Source organism: Siphateles boraxobius, unplaced genomic scaffold (genome assembly GCF_051911475.1).
Source record: "Siphateles boraxobius isolate OS27281-9 unplaced genomic scaffold, OSU_SipBor_1 7, whole genome shotgun sequence".
Taxonomy (NCBI): domain Eukaryota; kingdom Metazoa; phylum Chordata; class Actinopteri; order Cypriniformes; family Leuciscidae; genus Siphateles; species Siphateles boraxobius.
Genome location: NW_027509197.1, coordinates 3,028,983 through 3,049,637, shown reverse-complemented (window position 1 = coordinate 3,049,637; position 20,655 = coordinate 3,028,983). Strand labels below are relative to the sequence as shown.

General features: G+C 43.4%; 1 protein-coding gene across 4 annotated transcripts in view; it reads right to left on the bottom strand.

Moving 5' to 3' along the window:
• Window positions 1-20,655, bottom strand: part of galnt13 (polypeptide N-acetylgalactosaminyltransferase 13) — a 129,679-nt gene that overhangs the window by 31,110 nt on the left and 77,914 nt on the right. The window contains exons 9-13 of one of the 4 annotated variants that reach the window (XM_077215252.1): window positions 19,927-20,066; window positions 19,130-19,228; window positions 6,245-6,379; window positions 4,823-4,852; window positions 3,016-3,227 (exon numbers count right to left, since the gene is read on the bottom strand). In XM_077215252.1, coding sequence (XP_077071367.1) covers window positions 3,042-3,227; window positions 4,823-4,852; window positions 6,245-6,379; window positions 19,130-19,228; window positions 19,927-20,066 — 590 coding nt within the window. In that variant the 3' untranslated portion in view covers window positions 3,016-3,041. The other 3 variants (XM_077215253.1, XM_077215255.1, XM_077215254.1) reach the window with 3 other exon arrangements.

Here is a 20,655-nt window from a genome sequence, read left to right as displayed (position 1 = left end):
TGTTCATAAAAGATTAGTGTAGATTCCAAGTCATTATCTTTTATGGATCATTTTTTTTAAAATACATTTATTTGTAGACAAAATACCACAAATGGTGATATAATATATTTATATTTGCATGAATCTGTGATATATTTTGGTGTCCACTCTGTAAAACGAATATGCATTAAGAAATTCAAAAGAATAAAAGTTAAATGGTGTATCCTTTGGAAGACATTCAGCTTTGGAAGTCTTTGCAGTGTGTAAAATCATACAGTACTGCTGTCATTCATATGCACCACTAAGAAGACAAATTAATGATGAAAAGAAAAACCTATGAGTGAAAAAAGCATTCACAAAGATTCAAGCATTGATGAAGCGTTGGTGGCCGAACATATGCTGAAAAATGCAGATTAAAAATGCTGAGTGGCCATTCAAATTCAGGGTTTAGACAATAAATAAAATAATAATAAAAAAACTAATTTTTTTTGTGCTGAGCGCAGCTGCCGTGTGACCATGAGAGCGTTTTAATGCAAGTCCGGGCCATGAAAGAAACCTTTCACAATGAGATCACTTCAAAAGAGCTTGTAAACAAAGACAGGCCCATTTCAGTCCACCACGAACAGATAATCAAGCTTAAATAAAACCGCGTTCTCTAATCTTCTCCTAAATAATAGCTGGAATAGGTGGCCATGCTGGCTGCCAGTACATTTCCATTTCAACATAAAATTTTTGTGTAATAAAATATTTCAAATAAAATGACATAGAGGTGCTCTGAAGGTCGTTGAAATAGCGGTATATATCCAGATGCTCCTGTGATGTCTGTTAATTCATTTGTCTTTGAGTTGCTGTCCCCTCACATTTCCCTCAAAAGGTCAGCAGTAATTGCTCCTAAACGCATGGAAACCTGCCTTCAATGTACATTCACGGCACAGCCTGAGCTCCGTAAAACAATTTAAGATCAAAAAAGGCCCCACATTCAATAAATACTCACTAAAACCAAAAATGTTTTCACAAATTAAAATGAACAATTGTGATTCGTGTTCTATGCATCTTCCCATGACTTATTACTGATTAATAGCACATTTTTTAATATATTTAACTACAAAATATGTTAGTATGAAATGTACAAGAACTTTAAAATAAAAAATAATGAACGTTCACACACATTTTAATAAAATAAATAAACAAATACAAAAACAAAAGTATAAGCCAGCAGCCCCTCACGGACGACTGCAGGCCACACAAAACAGAAACAAAACACAGGTTCAGGCCTGTTCCTCTCTCCATCTTCACAGTCGTCGCTCCTCCTTTTATGCTTCTGCTCCTCCGTGAGAGATACAAGACCGTGTCACAAGCGTCTCACAGGTGTCGTTCATCATTAATCACGCCACCAGCCTCGCATCCCTCGACCTCGTCCTGCTCGACAAACCAATCAATTCCCGACTGACAAAATCAAATCCTGCCCCTACATTATTTTTCTCGTTCAAGAAACCATTTCTTGGATATGTCACATTAAGGAAGAAATGACAATCGCAACTTCGTGGCATTTCATGCCGACTTGATTGAACTAAATTAAATTAAGCAAACTAAATGAACCAAACTAAATAAAAACAAGAAATGTTTCTTTAGCGACTATAGGTGAAAAGCTTGTTTATATTTTATTTGATTTCAGTTAATATTTATTTATGGTTTTAGTTTTAGTTAACTACAATAACCCTGATTCTGCGTAAATGTAGTAATGACTCAAGTATTACCAAATCGTTCAGAAGGAATTGGCCTACTAATTATTTGGAGCAGTTTTCTAAAGTGAAAAACTCCCAATAATGACATAAAATCATTGTAAGCTTTTGAGGTTTTTGTAAAGTATTGGCTAGTAATGACTCAAGTGTTACTGCTGTACATCATTCTAAAGGAATTACTGGCCATTTGGATCAGTATTCTAAAGTGAAGATCATGGTAACCCACTAGTAATGACTCAAACTTTACCAAATCCATCAGAAGCTATCAAAAATCTTACAAAGACCTCAAAAGCTAATAAGTAATAATAAGTAATTCCTTCTGAGGAAATTGGTAATACTCAAGTCATTACTAGTGTGTTACCCTGACCTTTACATTAGAAGTAATTATACATATATATGCATTAATCACATTAAATATCGAATCCACTGTGAGACACCAATGTGTCCCTGAGCAAGACACTTAACCCCTAATGTGTGCGACCTCTGAAATTTAGCAATTGTAAGTCGCTTTGAAAAAAAGCGTCAGCTAAATGAATAAATGTAAATGTAAATACATGTAAATATGAACCTGCATATAGTAGTTCTCTGAATGTTATGGAATAAATAGCAGTTATTAGAAAGTTAATATTGTGTTACTCATTTGTTCCCGTGTTTTTATTCATTAATGACAAAATAATAAACTGAATGTCTATTTCTAAGTGGACCATCAAAATAAAGTTCGATACCAAAAAATTTTACAGTAAATTTAAATTCTATCCGTAATACCAAAAATGTTGCTTGCCTATTCTTCAGTAAATTTCTGGCAACCACAGCTGCTTGTTTAGCTGATTGGAGATCGGTTACTGAAATGCTGTAACTAACTACTGATGTAGGAATCACACACTCTTCAAACCCATGTTTGCCGACCATTAATTTGAATATTGACTGGGACACATCCCCCATCATGATCTCCAAATGTCTGGTAAAAAAAGTTCAGCAGTAACCTTTTCAAATGAAATTAAAAAGTACCATATCTTGAGAATATCCAATGCATAGTCCATGCATAGTATCATTACATATCCAAAGCTCAAAAATATTAGACAGACCAAATAAAATAACACTCAAACTAAATCCAGAATCATGTGCAAGACAGATATGCCTAATATTTCAATAACTATGTACATGTGGTCAAAATGACACCATACACCACGACAGCTCTAATAACTATGGGTTGCCTACCTAAATCCTCATAACCTCAAAGGAACTGTTCTAAGGTCTGGTTTTGGATTGGTTTGCTGACACGTTCAGTACTGACCTGCTATCAACAGGACGTTCTGGTAATTACAGAAAGTAATCAGTTGGACTGTAGTAGATCTTCTTAAAGACCTCCTGTCTGGTGAAGTTGCGCAGGGTCCAGGCCTGAAGGGGACTATCATCACAGTACTCCACCGTTGGGCCGTACGTTCCATCCTCCAGCCGACTGATGGTTAGACACGACTGGGTGATGATGTGGAGGAAGGTGCGTTTCTGATGGTTCCCATGTAACATGACAATAAACTAGGTATGGGTACTGGTGAAAAAGAGCTCAAAATATGGCCCAGTCTCTTACAATTTAAATGACTGTTAATATTAAATAAAAAGATGCAAATAAAAAGAGACTGAGACCAAAAATGATATTCTACTATCGCTATAATAATAATTAAAAAAAAAAAAACATTACAAATTAATTGATAATGTGAATGAATTTCAGAATGTATTTGCTTTAATGACAGCAGTACTTGAACCGACATGGACAAAACCTGATGATCAAGGTTATTCATGACTTTAGAATGTTTCAAAGAGCAAAATCTGGCATATTGTAGAGCATTCACAGAATTAATGGCACTAATTTGCTTATTTGATTAGTGATCTATAAATAGTACAGTGTCTGAATTAATTTGTTTTCATTTTACATCTACGCAACTTAAAAAAAAAAAAAACAACTTTATTTCCAATGTGGTCCCAAACCCGACTGTATACAGTATATATATATTTATAACACACAGACGTTCTAAACAAGGGTACAAACTAATAGGAGTCACAGGAAAAGGTCAGATGTTGAAATGCAAATGTAGGGCTGGAAAGTCAGGGAATAAGTGTGGGTGTGTAGTTTGTATTTGCTGTAATGACAGAACTCAACTGTAATGGGGCTGACTTAGCAATGATGAGTTAATGTCTCTTTTATTGGAAACAGTGCCAGAAACTGAGCACATGACATCTCGGTAAACCAAAATCATCAATTTCCACAGCAGTGAGTAAAACCCGAGAGCTATTTTTAAAGAAAATGTCTGTCTCTCTGGTTGCCAAGTATCGAGTATTCTATGGATAAATTGGAAACTTAATTACACTTTAATGGCAGCAAATTCTAGGATGTGAAAATATGTCAATATCATCTTTATTTATGATTTGATCATTTATATGACTAAAGTCCTGCAGCACAAGTCTCCAGGAGATGGAATAAATACAATGCCCTGCATTAGAGGCTATTTAGAGTTGAAAACTAAACACTGGATTCATGTTTGTGTCCAACATTAAAACCAAAGCCACCGAGGGGATGGAGGTCTATTTTTAGATGCTTCTGATTTCTTGCGCCCGTTTTTGATTCAGCACCAACGTCCCTTACGGCTCAAGTGTGATGTCTCTTTTTTAATCAAATGACTCATTTATTTTGATATATAAGCACCAGAATCGACCCAGCTGACAAAGAAGTTATATTAAAAGAAGTATCGATGAGATCAAAGATCTCCAACTTTTTATTTATTCAGCTGTGGCGTATGTGATATGTGTTTCTTGATATCTTGAGAATGCTGTAATGAATCTCAGATATTGATTATGTAATGTTCACTGAAAAGCAATGCCCACGGAGGCTAAGAGGAGATATTATAGGGCTGTATAGTAAACGCATATATTCCTCCATGTCATCACTCTAAAAAGGCTTACAAAGATGTCTGTATATGAATCTATGCAAGTGTGTCTCTAAACCATTCACAATGTGACTCAAATACAGTGGGAGTCTAGTTCACAAACATCACCACCAGAATACTGAAACAACACGCAGCAAAGCACAATTCAGATTATCTTACCTTAAAGTCATACTCCCATTTGCCAACATACTAAGACATGCACACAAAGAATAGTTTCAATAAGCTTTCAATAATCTTCAGGGCCAGCAAGTGCACAGCATCTCAAATACACAGTTCTGCTCCAGACAAGGAACAAATATGACACACTACAAAAATAAAGGAGCACACAAGGTGGATAATAAGATATGCAGCACCATCTGGTGGTTAAAAGCAGAGATTTTAAACTAGTTGAAGGTCTGACGTGATATGGTTGTGGACAGCAGGACAATAACAATGTTAAATCTGGAAAAATGAGAAAACATTTTCATTTCTATATAATTTTTTCTTTCCATAAATATGTGGGCATGTGAATGACGAATGTGTCATATGACAAATTAATACATTGCAAGCTTGAATATGCAGAAGCGAGAATGAGATTTTTGAGCTATAGCAGAAGGGAAAAAGAAAAGTTATGCTTAAATTAAATTAAAGACGACAATTTTTATTTCTGGATGAGCATTCCTTAGGGTCTCAGCCCATTCTGTGTGGTCTTGGTGAGGCTCAAACTTACAACTTTTTGATAACTAGTCCTGGGACTTTTCCACTGCATCACACCAATAGATTTATCATTTATGCCAAGTAGCAATTTTCACTTGATTGCACTGCAAGTATCAGAAAATTATTATGGAGGCAGCTGAAGCTTTACTCACAAACTACATTTCCTGTTCGTCAATAAAGGTGAGAACCAGACCTGTTATAAACCTAAATATGCTGTGATTAAATTCATTGAAAAGTGTACTGCCCAAGTAGTAATAGAAGATGTTTGCTGTCGCAATGATGACAGCAGAGCACACAAGAGCAGTAAATGTTCAGTGCTCCGGCGCGGTTGGCAATCACACTACAGTACATGCGTACCGCATCGGAGCCCAACCTAACCGTGCTCTGGCCCACCTCTTCCAAGCGAGACAGGGATGGAGAACCGCGCCCCGGCACGGTATGGAGCGATCACACTAGTCAAACGAACCAGACTTTGGGGGTCAAACGTGTTCAGGGACAGTTTAAATTGCCTAGTGTGAGTACACCCTTAGAATAAATTGAACTTTTCCTAAGCTTATCTCGATCAAAAGATTAAGTAAAAGTATAGGGCAAGTATCATTAAAATTTAATGTATACTTGTCAGTATAAACCAAATGTGGTTTACTATATACTATAACTTATATACTACTATACTCTATTTTTTAAGTATATCTCTCTAAAAGGTAGACTAAACATAGGCCTATACTCTCTTATTTTTCATTTATAATTATACTAACAACTTGAATAAACTACTTTTTTATGAGGGAATCATTTACATAATTTGATTTCTATGTTCCATTGACTTCGATTCAGTGTGTGCAAGAGTGATGTGGTTGTCGTGTGAGGTATATTCGGTGTAATATGTACCTCTGCATCGTATTCAAACATCTGGTTCCCTTTCATGTGGTGGCACTTCAGCATAACAACAGGTCCATTAAGCCGTGATGCATCTAGACACAGGTCATCAGTACGGATCTCTTTATCAGCAGTATATGAGAACACCTGCAAACAGATTGATCAACTGGGTGTTAATAAAAATAAAATTCCTTACTTTTTATTGCATTTATTACTTTTTATGCATTTATTCCTTTACAATTTTACTTATGATTTCACTAACACCTGTATTAGTCAATCTTTCAATTCAGGAATAAAGATTATAACAATTTGTTTGGCCAAACAGTGCTCTTTCAAGTTAAAAAATAAGCAAAAGTTCCAACAAATTATCATAATTTAGGTTGTTATTCCAAAAAATCTCGGCATCTTGCCTAGCTGTCCATTCAATATGCATGAGACAGAGACAGACTTATGTCTTGATTAGCTGCATTTTCAGAATCTGACTCAGGCTCGAACTGTTACGATAAAACCGATAACATCGTTAACCGTTTGCTTTAGAAGCCTTGGAAGCTGAAACTCGCGATTATGGTAAGAGGAGTTACATTTCCAACACGCTTGAGGTGTTTGGCCAGAGCACTCTGGGCTTTTCGGAAAAAGGGGCTTAGTAGAAACCAGAAATCACATTATTTTCTCACATACTGTACATTATTCCATTCTTTCTGAAATGCTCTAATTGTTTTTTGAACATTAAAGCATGTTTACTATTCTAGTACACCCAATAAACAAATGAATGACCTTTTAAAATAGCATTGAATGGCCTCTTTAAATGTCAGTCTGTTTGTCTTACAAAACTATTCTCTTACTTCAGAAGATGACTTTAATCATACTTTCATTATGCATTCTTTGATGGCCTCAGTCCCTATGCGTTGTAATTGCATAAAAAAAGAGCTACCAGCAGATTATTCAAAGTGTTTCCTTATTGTTTTGTTCAGTATCCAAATCCAGAATGTTCAAGTTTGAGGCGATATGGTTAATGTTGGCAAAACGTTAATTTTGGGGTGAACTATTCCTTTTTGTAGATTTTTAATTTATTTTAGATTCCATTTATTTACACGGTAAGCCTTTAATATTACAACTATTATAACATCCGATGTACTCATTACATCATTAGTAGAATGGCATCTACGTTAATGTTAGACCTGGACCTGCGCGTAGACACGACCACAACACATGATGTAGTCAGCCGGATCCGGGCCATATCCTACGGTGGCCCAATAGTGCGCAACACAACGAAATTTAAAAAGCAAACAAGTTCACAACACAATGAAATTAAGCCACAACACAAATAAAAAAAGCCACAACACAACGGAAATGCTCCCGACCACTAGAGGGCTCTCGGAGCGCTGTAAAGTTAGTTTTCCATGCCACTGTTCTATAGAATCAGCAGTCTAAAAAATATATCAACACCACAATTAGTTTTAACAGTATGTAGCTACCATTGTATATCGACCTTTATTAATTCAAAATCACCTACGTGCATTATAGCTCCATTGTTATACTCGTAGAATGATTTGATGGGCTACCACAGCGCACGATCCCTAAGGGAACGTCTGCCAATTCTTGCAAGTTCTTAAAATGTATAATTTGTATTAATTAAAATGACTTTTAACATTCAAAAACAGACATGTTCAAAATCCAAAGCTTGATTGTATTGGTAAGACTGACTTATTACAGGTGACTTTTTTCCAATACCTCCCTTCATGTATTTACAGTAAACAATTATTTTTAGGAAATTTAGGACATTTCAGTAATATAATAACCAGACTGACTTACTACAGGTGAAATTGTGCCAATAGTTCCCTTTCGTTGTCACTCCGAGTTACGTCGGATGACGACGAATGGGGTTTCGCTTAGAATGCCTATCAACTTCGAGTATTACAAAACAAGCCAATGGCAAAGAAATGCCATGGGTCTGCGGAATTTGCATGGCGTAACTCTGCCCCACCTCGCGGGTATAAAAGGAGGAAGCCGGCAACATGTAGATATGTTTTCGCTTCGGAGCCAAGTGTAGTCTTCTCTCCACAAGCCATCTCTGAATTGTCAACTTCACAAACCAGTACTTCGAGTGTTGGTGTGACGGCGATCTACGGCGAGAGCGTGCTTCCTGCTGATCTGTTGCAGTGGTGTGCCAGTCGGTGCGTTTCTCCCCGGGTGCTTCAACACTTGAGTTTTCTCTCACTAAAAGAGCTTACACGTGGCACGTCTTTTTTAAAGATGTCTCGCCTGTGTACTTCTGGTTGCGGCAGATTGGTATCGGACTCTGATGGGCACGAGCGTTGCATAGTAGGTTTGGGCATTGATCATGCTAGAGCAGCGCTCGTGGATGACTCATGTTCTCTCTGTGGAAACATGACCATCGCGTCATTACGGTCGAGACTCCGTGAACTCGCAAGAGTGAGAGTCCCCTCATCCACCCCCTGTCCTGTGGCTGGTGGCCAGGGTGACCTGAGGGTTACGGTCTGGAACAAGGTGCTGACTATGTGTCCGCGACCCCAGCCCCCCTCTTCAATGACGGTGCCCACTAGTGAACTGCTGGTTCCCGCAGGTCTACCCTCTGGAGGCCCGCGTGTTTCAGTTGAAGCTACAAAGGAAGATGCCATGTCTGTTGCAGCATCACTAGGTGGGTTTGAGTCTTCTGGAAGTGAGGGTTCGTCACAGCTGCCACCTTCCGGTGTATATACGGGTGTGCTCGAGTCTGATCCGGAGATGACGGCCATGCTTTTCCGGGCAGCCGCGAGCATCGGACTTGAGTGGAGACCTCCACCCTGTCCCGAGCGCTCGCGGCTGGACGATTGGTTTTTGGGTAAGGCCGCCGACCCTCGTCCTCGGCAAACCCCAATACCTTTCGTACCGGATGTGCATGATGAGATCTCGAAGTCCTGGAAGACCCCAATGTCTTCTCGGGACCGCTCGCTTGTCTCATCCGCCTTTCCTCCCCTCGATGAGGCAGCTGCCCATGGGTACACTGGGCTTCCCCCGGTTGAACGCTCTGTTGCCATGCAACTATGTCCTCAGAGTACTTCTTCTCGGGGCGAGCCTAAGCACCCATCCAAAGCCTGTAGATTTTCGTCGACCCTGGTGGCAAAGTCTTACAGAGCGGCGGGACAGGCAGCTGCTTCACTGCATGCTATGGCCACTCTGCAGGTCTATCAGGCACAGATGCTCAGAGACATGCACGAGGGTAGGACAAACCCAGGGCTCTTTGATGAGCTGCGCGCCGCGACCGACCTTGCTCTCCGGGCGACGAGGGTTACCGCGCGCTCCCTGGGTTTGGTGATGTCCACAGCTGTGGTCCAGGAGAGACATCTGTGGCTGAACCTGGCTGACATGCGGGACGCCAAGCGGACCTGTCCAATGCCCCCTTGTCCCAGGCTGGCCTCCTTGGCGGTGCAGTTGAAGATTTTGCCCAACAGTTTTCAACTGCCCAGAAACAGACCAAGGCCATCAGACACATTCTGCCCCGCCGGCCCGCTGCTGCAAGAGAAAGCCGCAAGAAGGCGCCACAGCCCTCTCTTGCCCCGCCCCCCGCTAAACGCCGGGCCAAGCCGCGCTCCTGAGACGGGCTGCTCAGGGATGATGGTTGTTTCTCAGAATCTTTTGTTCTCCACTCCCCGCTGCTCACCCACGGGTGGGCAGCACTCTAATGTGGTTAAAAACAGAAACAATCCCCTCTTCCCTGAGCTCACAGAGTTCTCGGGCGACTCAGAGCACCGCCCACAAGCCATGCTCTCCTCATCCCAGAGGCGGTTGACACGGCATGCCGTCCACGGACCGCTTCGCCCCTGTCCCCCTCTGTCGCCAGACCCCTGGCAGAGCAGGCCCCCGTGGGACGACCAGCCTGGTCCTCCCCTGGCCCCCTCTGCCAGGGCGCGGTTGCTAACTGTGCCCCCACACGGGGCCGCTATGCCGTCCACGTCTGGGCCAGTTACTCCGCTTTGCTGCCCCTCCGGGGGGACGCCTGTGGTTCGCATGATCCCGCTGGTTCAGTTCCTGGGAGCCTGGCTAGAGCTTCCCCGTCTGTCCCGCTGGATCGCGCGGACCGTCAGGCTCGGCTATGCGATTCAGTTCGCACGGTCTCCTCCCCGCTTCAGGGGAGTCCGCTCCACTCTGGTCGGTGGCAATGCCCCCATCATGAGAGCAGAGATTGCCACCCTGCTGGCGAAGGGTGCAATCGAGACTGTCCCTCAAGCCGAGATGGAGGGACAGCGGGAAAACGTATTGGTTACGTATGTAACCCTCGTTCCTTGAAGGAGGGAACGGAGACGTAGTCGACATGTCGACTGATTGAGATCACGTTTAGGGAGCCTGTCATCATCGAGTACTGTTAAAACGAGCCAATGCACAATGTCATGCGAGATCTGCATCTCACACTCCGCCCGCGGCGCGGGTATAAATATGGAAGTTGTTTTTTTGCTGAGGAGCCAAGCGAAGCCCCGAGTCAGCGGTGGCGTTTTAATTGGGAATGCGGGGGGATCAGGAGGCTTCTGTCTAGGCACTGGAAGGTGACAGCACTAGTGGCATCTTTAATGGGATCCCAATTATCTACTACGTCGAATTTGTCGACTGATTGGGATCCCAATTAAAATGCCACTAGTGGTGCCACCTTCCAGTGCCTAGACAGAAGCCTCCTGATCCCCCGCATTCTTTTGGGTTCGGAGATGGGACATGGCTTAAGCCAGGGAAGTCACTGCTGTTCCACAGTATCACTGGGAAGCGTGCCCTATCAATGGAAGGAACGCTGCGGAAGCCACATCCTGCCTGAAGGGAGGTAACATGTGGAGAATACATGGGGCATGGCTTGAGGCTGCTGCGGAGTTTCAGCGGGAACGGCGGCAGGTGAACGCCCTCGGCGATGAGCAGCAGCGGGCCGCTGGGGCAGGATGTGCCGGATGGCCTCTGTCTGTGCTTGGGCGGCAGAGAACATAGAACGGCGTCGTCGACCAGCCCAACCTGGGAAATTGGGGAGAGCAGTAACCAAACCTTGTCCGCATCCGTCATTTCAACCAGGCTGAGCCAATGATGGCGGTTATGAACCAGTAAGGTGGACATCGCCAGACCGATGCCCCGGAGGGTGAGGTCGGATGCAGTGCGGTGCTCACCTATGAGCGCAGGGTCTGGGCTACCCTCTTGCATGTCCATGAGTGCCCTGGCCTGATAGACCTGTAGCAGAGCCATGGCATGCAAAGAGGAGGCGGCTTGCTCACAGGCTTTGTAAGCTCTGTCCGTCAGAACGGACGAGAACTCACAGGCCTTGGGGGGGAGACGAGGATCCCCCGTCCAAAAGGCAGCGGCCGCCGGACACAGGTGCACCTGTGTCGCGACAGACCGCTCCACTGGATGGATAGCCTCGCCCCGAGATACCAATCCTCCAACCGAGACTGAGCAGGACACGGTGGAGGACTCCACTCGAGCCTGGCAGCCTCTGCGGCCCGTTTCAGCATAGGTGACAATTCTGGATCCGGCTTGGGCAACGTTACACTCCCAGAGGGAGATCAGATGGAGGACCTGCGTCTAGACACGATCACAATGCATCCCTGAAGTTTCCGCAGAGATTGTGTCAGAGATTGTGTCAGCTGTGAAGGCCTCATCGACACAACAGCCATCGGCAATGATCCTCAACAAACTCGTCTCCATACTCGTGTCGCTCTGATCTTCAAGATGGAACTGTATAATATTCTGAATGTTTCAAACCAGTCTGACTTCTGAACTCTAATGCTGCCTGAATCATAATCATACACTGTTCGTTCGTTGGCCAGAGGAGAACTGGCCCCCGTTTGAGCCTGGATTCTCCCAAGGTTTTTTTCTCCATTCTGTCACCTGATGGAGTTTTTGTTCCTTGCCACTTTCGCCTTTTTTGCCTTTGTCGCCTTTTCTCACCTTTGCCTCCATTAGCTTTTGGCTTGCTTACTTGGGGACATTTAAGTTTACATTCAGCAATAATATTGATCTGTCTGTATTGACACCATTATATGAGAACAGGCACGTGCACACATAGACATCAAAAGGGGCTTGAGCACCTGCCCTTTTTATACCTGAAGAGAAAGTGCCCTTTTTTCTTGGGTGCTTTTTTTAATTTTTGAAAAACAATATATATATATATATTTCTGTTTGCACACAGCTTCCCTGTCAAACAAATATATTTATTGAAAAGTGTATCTAAATATCAGGTCAGGAGTTCTGAAGTTCTGTCAGTCTGAGGTGTCGTTGCCTTGACGCGTTGCATTACTTGCGTGTGACTGTCTTGCTTCGGACTTGACTGAAGAGGTCAGTCTCGCTTTGGGGGTCAAAAACTCTGGAGTAGTGTGTGTGGACAGCAGGCGCAACCGTAGCGGAGGTTATGCGTTTTAAAATTAAAATTCACTGTGTAAAACGTATTCCACAGTCTGCTCGTGAAGCGATGCTCTCGAGCCAAATATGGTTCTTTCAGTGAGCAGGCCTATATGGCACAACGGCAATTTTAAACTTTTTTTTCAATAATAAAAGGTAGTGTGTCAATTCAACTAAAAATCAATATATCACATATTTTAAAATATTACATAATTCATTGTTTTTCATGTATAATACACCGACCAATCGCCATCTGGCACATGCAGGGCACAAGAAGTTCAAATTTCATTGGACAATGTGAAGTGGAGCGGTAATTTTCTGGTCATTCATAAATCGTTTGAAAATTAAATTTATGAAGCGATCTGAATCTGCGTCGTTGAAACAGTGGATGCTATTTGACTACAAAGCACTGCATAAAACAGCACCAAAAGTAGCATTAATGGTAAGTAGTAAAAATTACTTCAATTAAAAAAAATATTACAATTTAAAATAATAGTTTTCTATTTTAATATACTTTAAAACGTCTCAGGTTACGTATGTAACCCTGGTTCCCTGAGAGGGAACGAGACGCTGCGTTGAGACGCGGTGGGAACGCTCTGCGTGATTGCGTCGTGAAGCACGTGTATAATCAGTCCAATGGAAGAGCGAGACGTCATAGGCGGTGACGTCATAGACCAGTAAGCTATAAAGCACACCAGAAAACAGACCGCGACAGCTTCTGAAAAAGCCTGAAGCAAGTCGATCAGGGCATGCAGGAAGTATGGCGGGAGAACGCAGCGTCTCGTTCCCTCTCAGGGAACCAGGGTTACATACGTAACCTGAGACGTTCCCTTTCAAGGGAACTCGAGCTGCGTTGAGACGCGGTGGTAACCCCATACCCACTACGCCATAAGACAAATGCCCGTTCTGTGTGAAGTCCTTGCGCACACTAGAAGCAAGCAACCTAGCCCCGGGAGTGGAGAGGTGTAGGTCATAAAATCTGACAAATGTATGAGGAGAGGACCAGCCTGCCGCATTACAAATATCCTGAAGGGAAACACCCGAAATTAAAGCCTAGAGGCAGCCATACTCCTAGTAGAATGGGCCTGAACAGCCACAGGTGAACGCTGTCCGGCCGCTTCATAAGCAAGTGAGATAGCCTCAACTACCCACTTGCTCATTATCTGTTTAGATGCAACCTATCTTAGGTTACCCGAAGCAGACAAATAATTGTTCTGATAAACGCCACTGAGCAGCTCTGTGGACCTAAGCATCCAAAGCCCGGACAGGGCATAACAGATTTAAGATTTTCCTGATCTGGGGTATTAAAGGTGGAGGACAGAAGGCCTGGAGCACAAATGACCGCACATTTAGTAGGGACCTAGAAATACAGCCCGATCTGGGGTGAAGAAATACTACCACCAACCAGGTGCAAATCCAAGTACGTGCAGGCCTCAGCCTCATGTACCACGGAGAAGACGAAATTAGGGATCTCTCCTCAGAGATAGCCCAGCAAAGAAACATTCATTACAGAAATCAAGTACTGTACCAAAAAGGGCAGAAACGAGATTCAGAAGGCGTTCTCTGCACCAGGCAGAGAACAGCATATTAGTCTTCTCGTGGAGGGAGCTCTAGACTGGAGTATGGTCTCCACGACCTCGGTCGAGAAACCTGAATCTATGAGCTGGGCCCCCTCAGAGGCCGAGCCCACAGTATCCACAACTCCAGAGCTCCAAGGAGCAAAGATATCGGGAAAAGCGTATAGGTGTAGTGGCAACCACACCTATTACATTACATCCAGTCCAAGCGGAGCTGGATGCGTGAGGGAGAAACACAAGGGCAATGCATTGTACAAGCGATGCGAAAGGTCGACTTGTAGTTTGACCGAAGTTCTCCCTAAGAAGCTCCACCACCTCGGGGTGAAGTCTCCATTCCCCGGGCCACAGCCCCTGCCTCAACAGGATATCTGCTCTGATATACGAGACCATCAGTGTTTGTCCGGACCCTTCGCCGACCAACCACTCATGATTGCCCCCGACTTGTGAGGGAAACATCCGTCGATAGCATTATGCGTCGACAAGAAGCCCCCAACACTGGGCCTGGGCGAGGAACCAAGGTTCTTCCACATGACCGAGGCACGAAGGCATAGCCGCGTGACCTTGATCATGCGAAAACGGATTTCCCCTCGGAGAAAACCCCTTGGTCCCGAGCCACCACTGCAGGGGTCTCATGTACAGAAGGCCAAAAGTAACTACGTTGGACGCAACTGCCATGAGCCCCAGCCAAAGACCGTTCACCGAGCGGCCACTCATGACCGCCCCCCATCCTGTGAGGGAAGCATCCGTCGATAGCGTGACGCGTCGACAAGAAGCACCCAGCACTGGGCCCTGGGCGAGGAACCAAGGTTTCTTCCACATGACCGAGGCACGAAGGCATAGCCGCGTGACCTTGATCATGCGAAAAACGGATTTCCCCTCGGAGAAAACCCCTTGGTCCCGAGCCACCACTGCAGGGGTCTCATGTACAGAAGGCCAAAAGTAACTACGTTAGACGCAACTACCATGTGCCCCAACAGTCTCAGAGACTGTTTGCAGTGAGTGACTGAACTAGTTTTACATTCTTTACGGCTGTGAGAATCGCAGAAATACGTGCAGGAGACAGACGTGCTTGCATTGTTGTCGAATCCCATAATACACCTAGAAAGTGGTCCTCAAGCTGGGAGGAGTACACTCTTTTTGGTGTTGAGCTTATGTGGGACAGAACGACATCTCGATGTTGAACTGCCAAAAGCTCGGACTGAGCTAAAAATCAACCAATCGTCGATATAATTTAATACGCGAATGCCCTGGAATCTCAGAGGAGCCAGAGCTGCATCCACGCATATTGTAAAAGGTGTGGGGTGATAACCTAGGCCGAATGGAAGAACCCGATACTGGTATGCTTCGCCCCTGAAAGCAAACCTCAGGAACCTCCTGTGATGAGGATGGATAGATAAGTAAGCGTCCTTTAACTCTATTGTGACAAACCAGTCCTCGGACTGAATCTGTGACACAATCATATTTAGCGTAAGCATAATATGCTGTTTAATTGACGCAGGTCTAGAGTAGGACGCAACCCCTCATCCTCTTTCGGAACAATTAAGTAATGGCAGTAAAACCCTGACTGTCTGCCGGGAGGAGGAACCCCTTCTACAGCTCCTTTTGCAGAAGTGTCAGTACTTCCTGCTCCATAACCAAAGCCTGCTCGGGGTCCACCACAGTGGGGAGGACCCCTAGAAATCTGGGCGGACAAGAACCGAATTCTGAACCCTTTTCTATAGTGTGCAGGACCCACCGAGAAATATGTGGCAGTAGTTTCCACGCTGCCAGAAATTCTACTAGGGGAACCAGTCTCTAAAGACTGGCCTCTGGATTTGGTTGAACAGTCAGTACGGTGCCCTGAAGCGGCGAACCGGCAGGGAACAACCGAACTGACCGTTCTACGACCCTCCTCGGAGGATCGTATGGGGACGCTGACACCTCGGTGCCCTGAACGGCGAACCGGCAGGGAACAACCGAACTGGCAACGCTGCGACTCACCTCAGAGAGTCGCACCCCAGAGGGCGCCGAGGAGAAACGATTTCTCAAAACCGTCCCTGCCCCGGAGGAGCCCTCAGAAGCTTTATTAGAGATGACAGTCCTCAGATCTTGCCTCCCTTTAAATAACTTAGTTCCAATGACCCTCCTCGGAGGATCATTGGAAAAAGCAGGCACCTCGGCACCCTGAAACGGCGAACCGGCAGGGAAACCGAACTGACTGCTCTACGACCCCCCTCGGAGGATCGTTTGGGGACACTGACACCTTGGTGTCCTGAACGGCGAACCGGCAGGAAAATCGAACTGGCAGCGCTGCGACCCTCCTCAGAGAGTCGCACCCCAGAGGGCGCCGAGGAGAAACGATTTTCTCAAAAACCATCCCTACCCCGGAGGGGACCACCCTTTAGAAGCCTGATAGCCTCGGCATCAGGGCTTCCTATTGTCCAAGCTTTTTTAGAGATAAAATAGTCCTCAGATCTTGCATATCTCTAACTGGCTAGACTGCTACCGCCACCCAAGTCCCCTTTGATTGTGGAGGAGCCCAGATGGCGATGCTCGCTGTGCTGCGAGGAGCTTAGGAGACTGAGACTGCTCCGCCCAGCAGTCTCAGGAACATAGATTGGTGAGGAAGAAACCACTGGAACGCCGCTGAACGGTTTATTCTTAGTTTCTTGAAAGCGGAGCATCCAGAAGAACAGACATAATTTTATCTTATTTTTCTTTACTTTTAAATCAGAAAAACGTATATATATATATATATATATATATATATATATATATATATATATATATATATATATATATCAGTCCGTGGCCACCAGCAGGAAAACAACCGAACTGGCCGTGTGCGACCCTCCTCAGAGAGTCGCCACCCAGAGGACGCAGAGGAGAAACGATTTCTCGAAACCGTCCCTCCCCAGTATAGTTTATCTGTTTTTGCACGACGCAATTCTCGAATAGCGTCAGTGCTGACAACCTCACATTCATCCATGTCTTTATAATTTACCCACCAGCGTTGCCTAAAAAAATTTTTATTTAGATGGCTGGTGGGTAACGTCGGGGTTAAAAATTATGACGCCGACTCGGGAGAGAGAAAGCTAGCAAGCGTCTCTTTAACCCGAGGCACTGTCATACCATGATACTTAATACCCATAGCATTACTATAGTTAGACGTAGGGCAAACACATAAAATAGAAACCGACTTATTCCACGATCTTGACACCTCAGTGTGGTGTGGAGATAGGGAAAAACGGCAGTCCCCGACGAGGAGGCTGAGATACAGAGTTTTTCTGTTTTTAGATTTATTTCATCTAATAAACTCCTTATTTTCACTCTCATAAAGTTCAGCTGGCCAGAAAATATTTAACTAGCAACAACACTAGATAAACCTCCTTTTAAAGCTCCTCTTTATTCAACAGAGTTATGAGCTGACTTATTTATTCATTTATTGAAAACTCAAACATCTGCCTTTTCTTAATATCTTTATTTGTTTTGTTCTCTTTTTCTAAACAAAACACTAACGATACCAATTCCTCGGAACTGGAAATCGCCAGCACTGGATCTGGCAGGTGAAAGCTGAGATAGGGCAGAGCCCGTCCCAACCCCCGCTGTCAGATCCGTTTGCGAACCCCAAAATGCGAGTCGCCGCCGTGCATCGGCAACAGCGGGACCCCCGCGGGGAGCGCGAACCGAACCGTCCTCCTCGAAGAACGCCCGGCGGGAGCGGAGCGTCCTCACGGACAGTTTCTCGCAATGCTCACAGTCAGCCCCCTCGAGAACTGACTGTGGCGTGCTCCACTCCCAAATAGTAACAAAAAGCTGATGTGTGTGTCCCCACCCGTGATATAACGTGGGCAGGGAACATCACAAAAGCTGCTTGCTCTCTTTTGCCATAATATATATATATTGCAACTTGACAGACAACAATAAATATGACAAGGACAGAATACACAGATCGCTTGCTGAAGGCAACAGAAGCTGTCGCGGTCTGTTTTCTGGTGTGCTTTATAGCTTCCTGGTCTATGACGTCACCGCCTATGACGTCTCGCTCTTCCATTGGACTGATTATACACGTGCTTCACGACGCAATCACGCAGAGCGTTCCCACCGCGTCTCAACGCAGCTCGAGTTCCCTTGAAAGGGAAATATATATAATTTATTTCTGTGATGCAAAGCTGGATTTTCAACAGCCATAACTCCAGTCTTTAGTGTCACATGATTCTTCAGAAATCATTCTAATATGCTGATTCAATGTTGGAAACAGTTTTTTTATTGAACCAGTGATACTTTCAGGATCAGGATTCATTGATTAATAAAAAGTTAAATAGAACAACATTAAATTAAAATAGAAATTATTTTATAAGTCTTAATTGTCACCTTTTTATATCAATTTAGCACATCCTTGCTGAATAAAAGTATTAATTTCTTTTATAAAAAAAAAGAAAGAAAGAAAATGACTGTCCCCAAACTTTTGAACGGTAGTTTATATTGGTACACAATATTTATATTTTAAGATGCTGTTCTTTTTTCAGATTGTAGTGATATTTCACAATATTACTGTTTTTTTCTGTATTTTAGATCAAATAAATGCAGCCTTGGTGAGCATAAAAGGCTTCTTTAAAAAACATTCAAAATAGTAGTATATACTTATAATACTAATATATATATATATATATATATATATATATATATATATGCCCCCTTTGTACATTTGAGCCCCTGCTCCTGAGGAACTCTCTGCACGTCCCTGTATGAGAACTGAACTAAGCTGGATGATGACATCATGGTTTTCTCCAGAGCGGCTATACTGTATATATAATGTATATCTATATATATACAACAAAAATTAAACATCAATGAACTTACTTAAGCTGCATTATATTCCTGTTATCTCTGTAAAGCTGCTTTGAAACAATCTGTATTGTAAAAAGTGCTATATAAATAAATGTGACTTGACATGACTTGACAGCTTTCTTACCTGGTTGCCGCCCATCCCATGACAGTTGAAGAAGCCAACCTTTTCATTCTCTTTACGGCCCATATTATCCACACACTGATTTGTCTCAACATTTCTGATCTATTAACAAGAGGACAATGTCTGAGGATTTCGTACAATGCAATATTCTTTTAATTTAATTTAATTAATTATACATTTTTATATTGAAGATATTTCAGCATAACCACACATGTAAACCTGCACATTGAGGGCTAGATTTACTAACAGCTTGCGCGAGCGCAAACCCTCTTTTGGTGTTAAAAAACTTATGTCAGGATTTACTAAAGACACGCAATGAAAAATTTGCACTGAAAAGGCATGGACACAGTTAATTTTGCGGCTGACCTTATTGCATATGCACTTGTAGGAGTTTCCCTTTCAGACGCAAAATTTATGGGAGGAGAGTATTTAAATTAATCATGAAAGGTGATTTACTGCGCCAGTCAATTTACTGATATTTGCTCCATTTTTAACTGCCCAAAAAAAGCATGTCGCTAATTTGCGTTGCTCTTGGTAAATTGCGTTGGTCGTTATGGAAATTATCCGACTGCGTCTGTCTGCTTTAATTTGCACGTCGTCAGTAGATCATGCTCAGAACTTTCCATTTTCATCTGCGTTTTTAAGGGATTGTGTTCTCATGCTAATTTGACCTGTTTAGTAAATCTGGCCCTTAGATGTGTGCAAAATGACAAAACGAAAGCTGAAAATGAAACATTTTATTAAAAATTCTAATTCTTTTAATGAACATATTGACCTAGAAAGCAATGAAATTCTCGTACCTCCCCGAGTGAGTAAAATCTGCGTGGAATCTGAGAGTCAGGGTAGATGTTCTCCAGGTACCAGGAGAAGGGTTTACACTTCAGAGTTTCCCTCAAGGCCTTCCGAGAAGAAACATCCCCATAATCCACCCGAACCACACCTTAGGAAACACAAATAATTAACATCCATCAAATTCATCATATTTTGGCCTTTGAAATCAATGAAATGTGAGGGCATGACCCTCATTTAGAAGTCACTTGAGATAAAATTGTTTGCTAAATGAACACATGTAAATGACCCAGTTACAGACATGACACAGGGTAAATGAGGAATACAGTCTATAACACCTGGAAAAACTTGGTCCATATGCATATTAGCAAACATGTTTACATTTATTCAAGTAATTTCTGTCAGGACCAATATTGTCAAAGATGATTAACAAATAGCATACAGTTTGGATTGGTGATATGGTTCCATTCTGGGCAAGAACTCCCTGCCCATCCATGCACCCTAGCATGGATAAGAGCAGGAGCAACGATAACCCCTCAAAGCAAAACCAGATGCCAACATCCCCAAACCACAAACTGACAGTGAAAATCTGATGCAATTACTTTTTCTCCCCTAGCTAATACCAGATATGGATATAATTCAGACCCTGATAAAGGGGGAGAGTAGCAGCAAAGGGGTGCTCTTCTGTTCCAAACTGTGGAGAAGAGAAGCATGCCCCAATTTACCCGAATGAGCTTAAG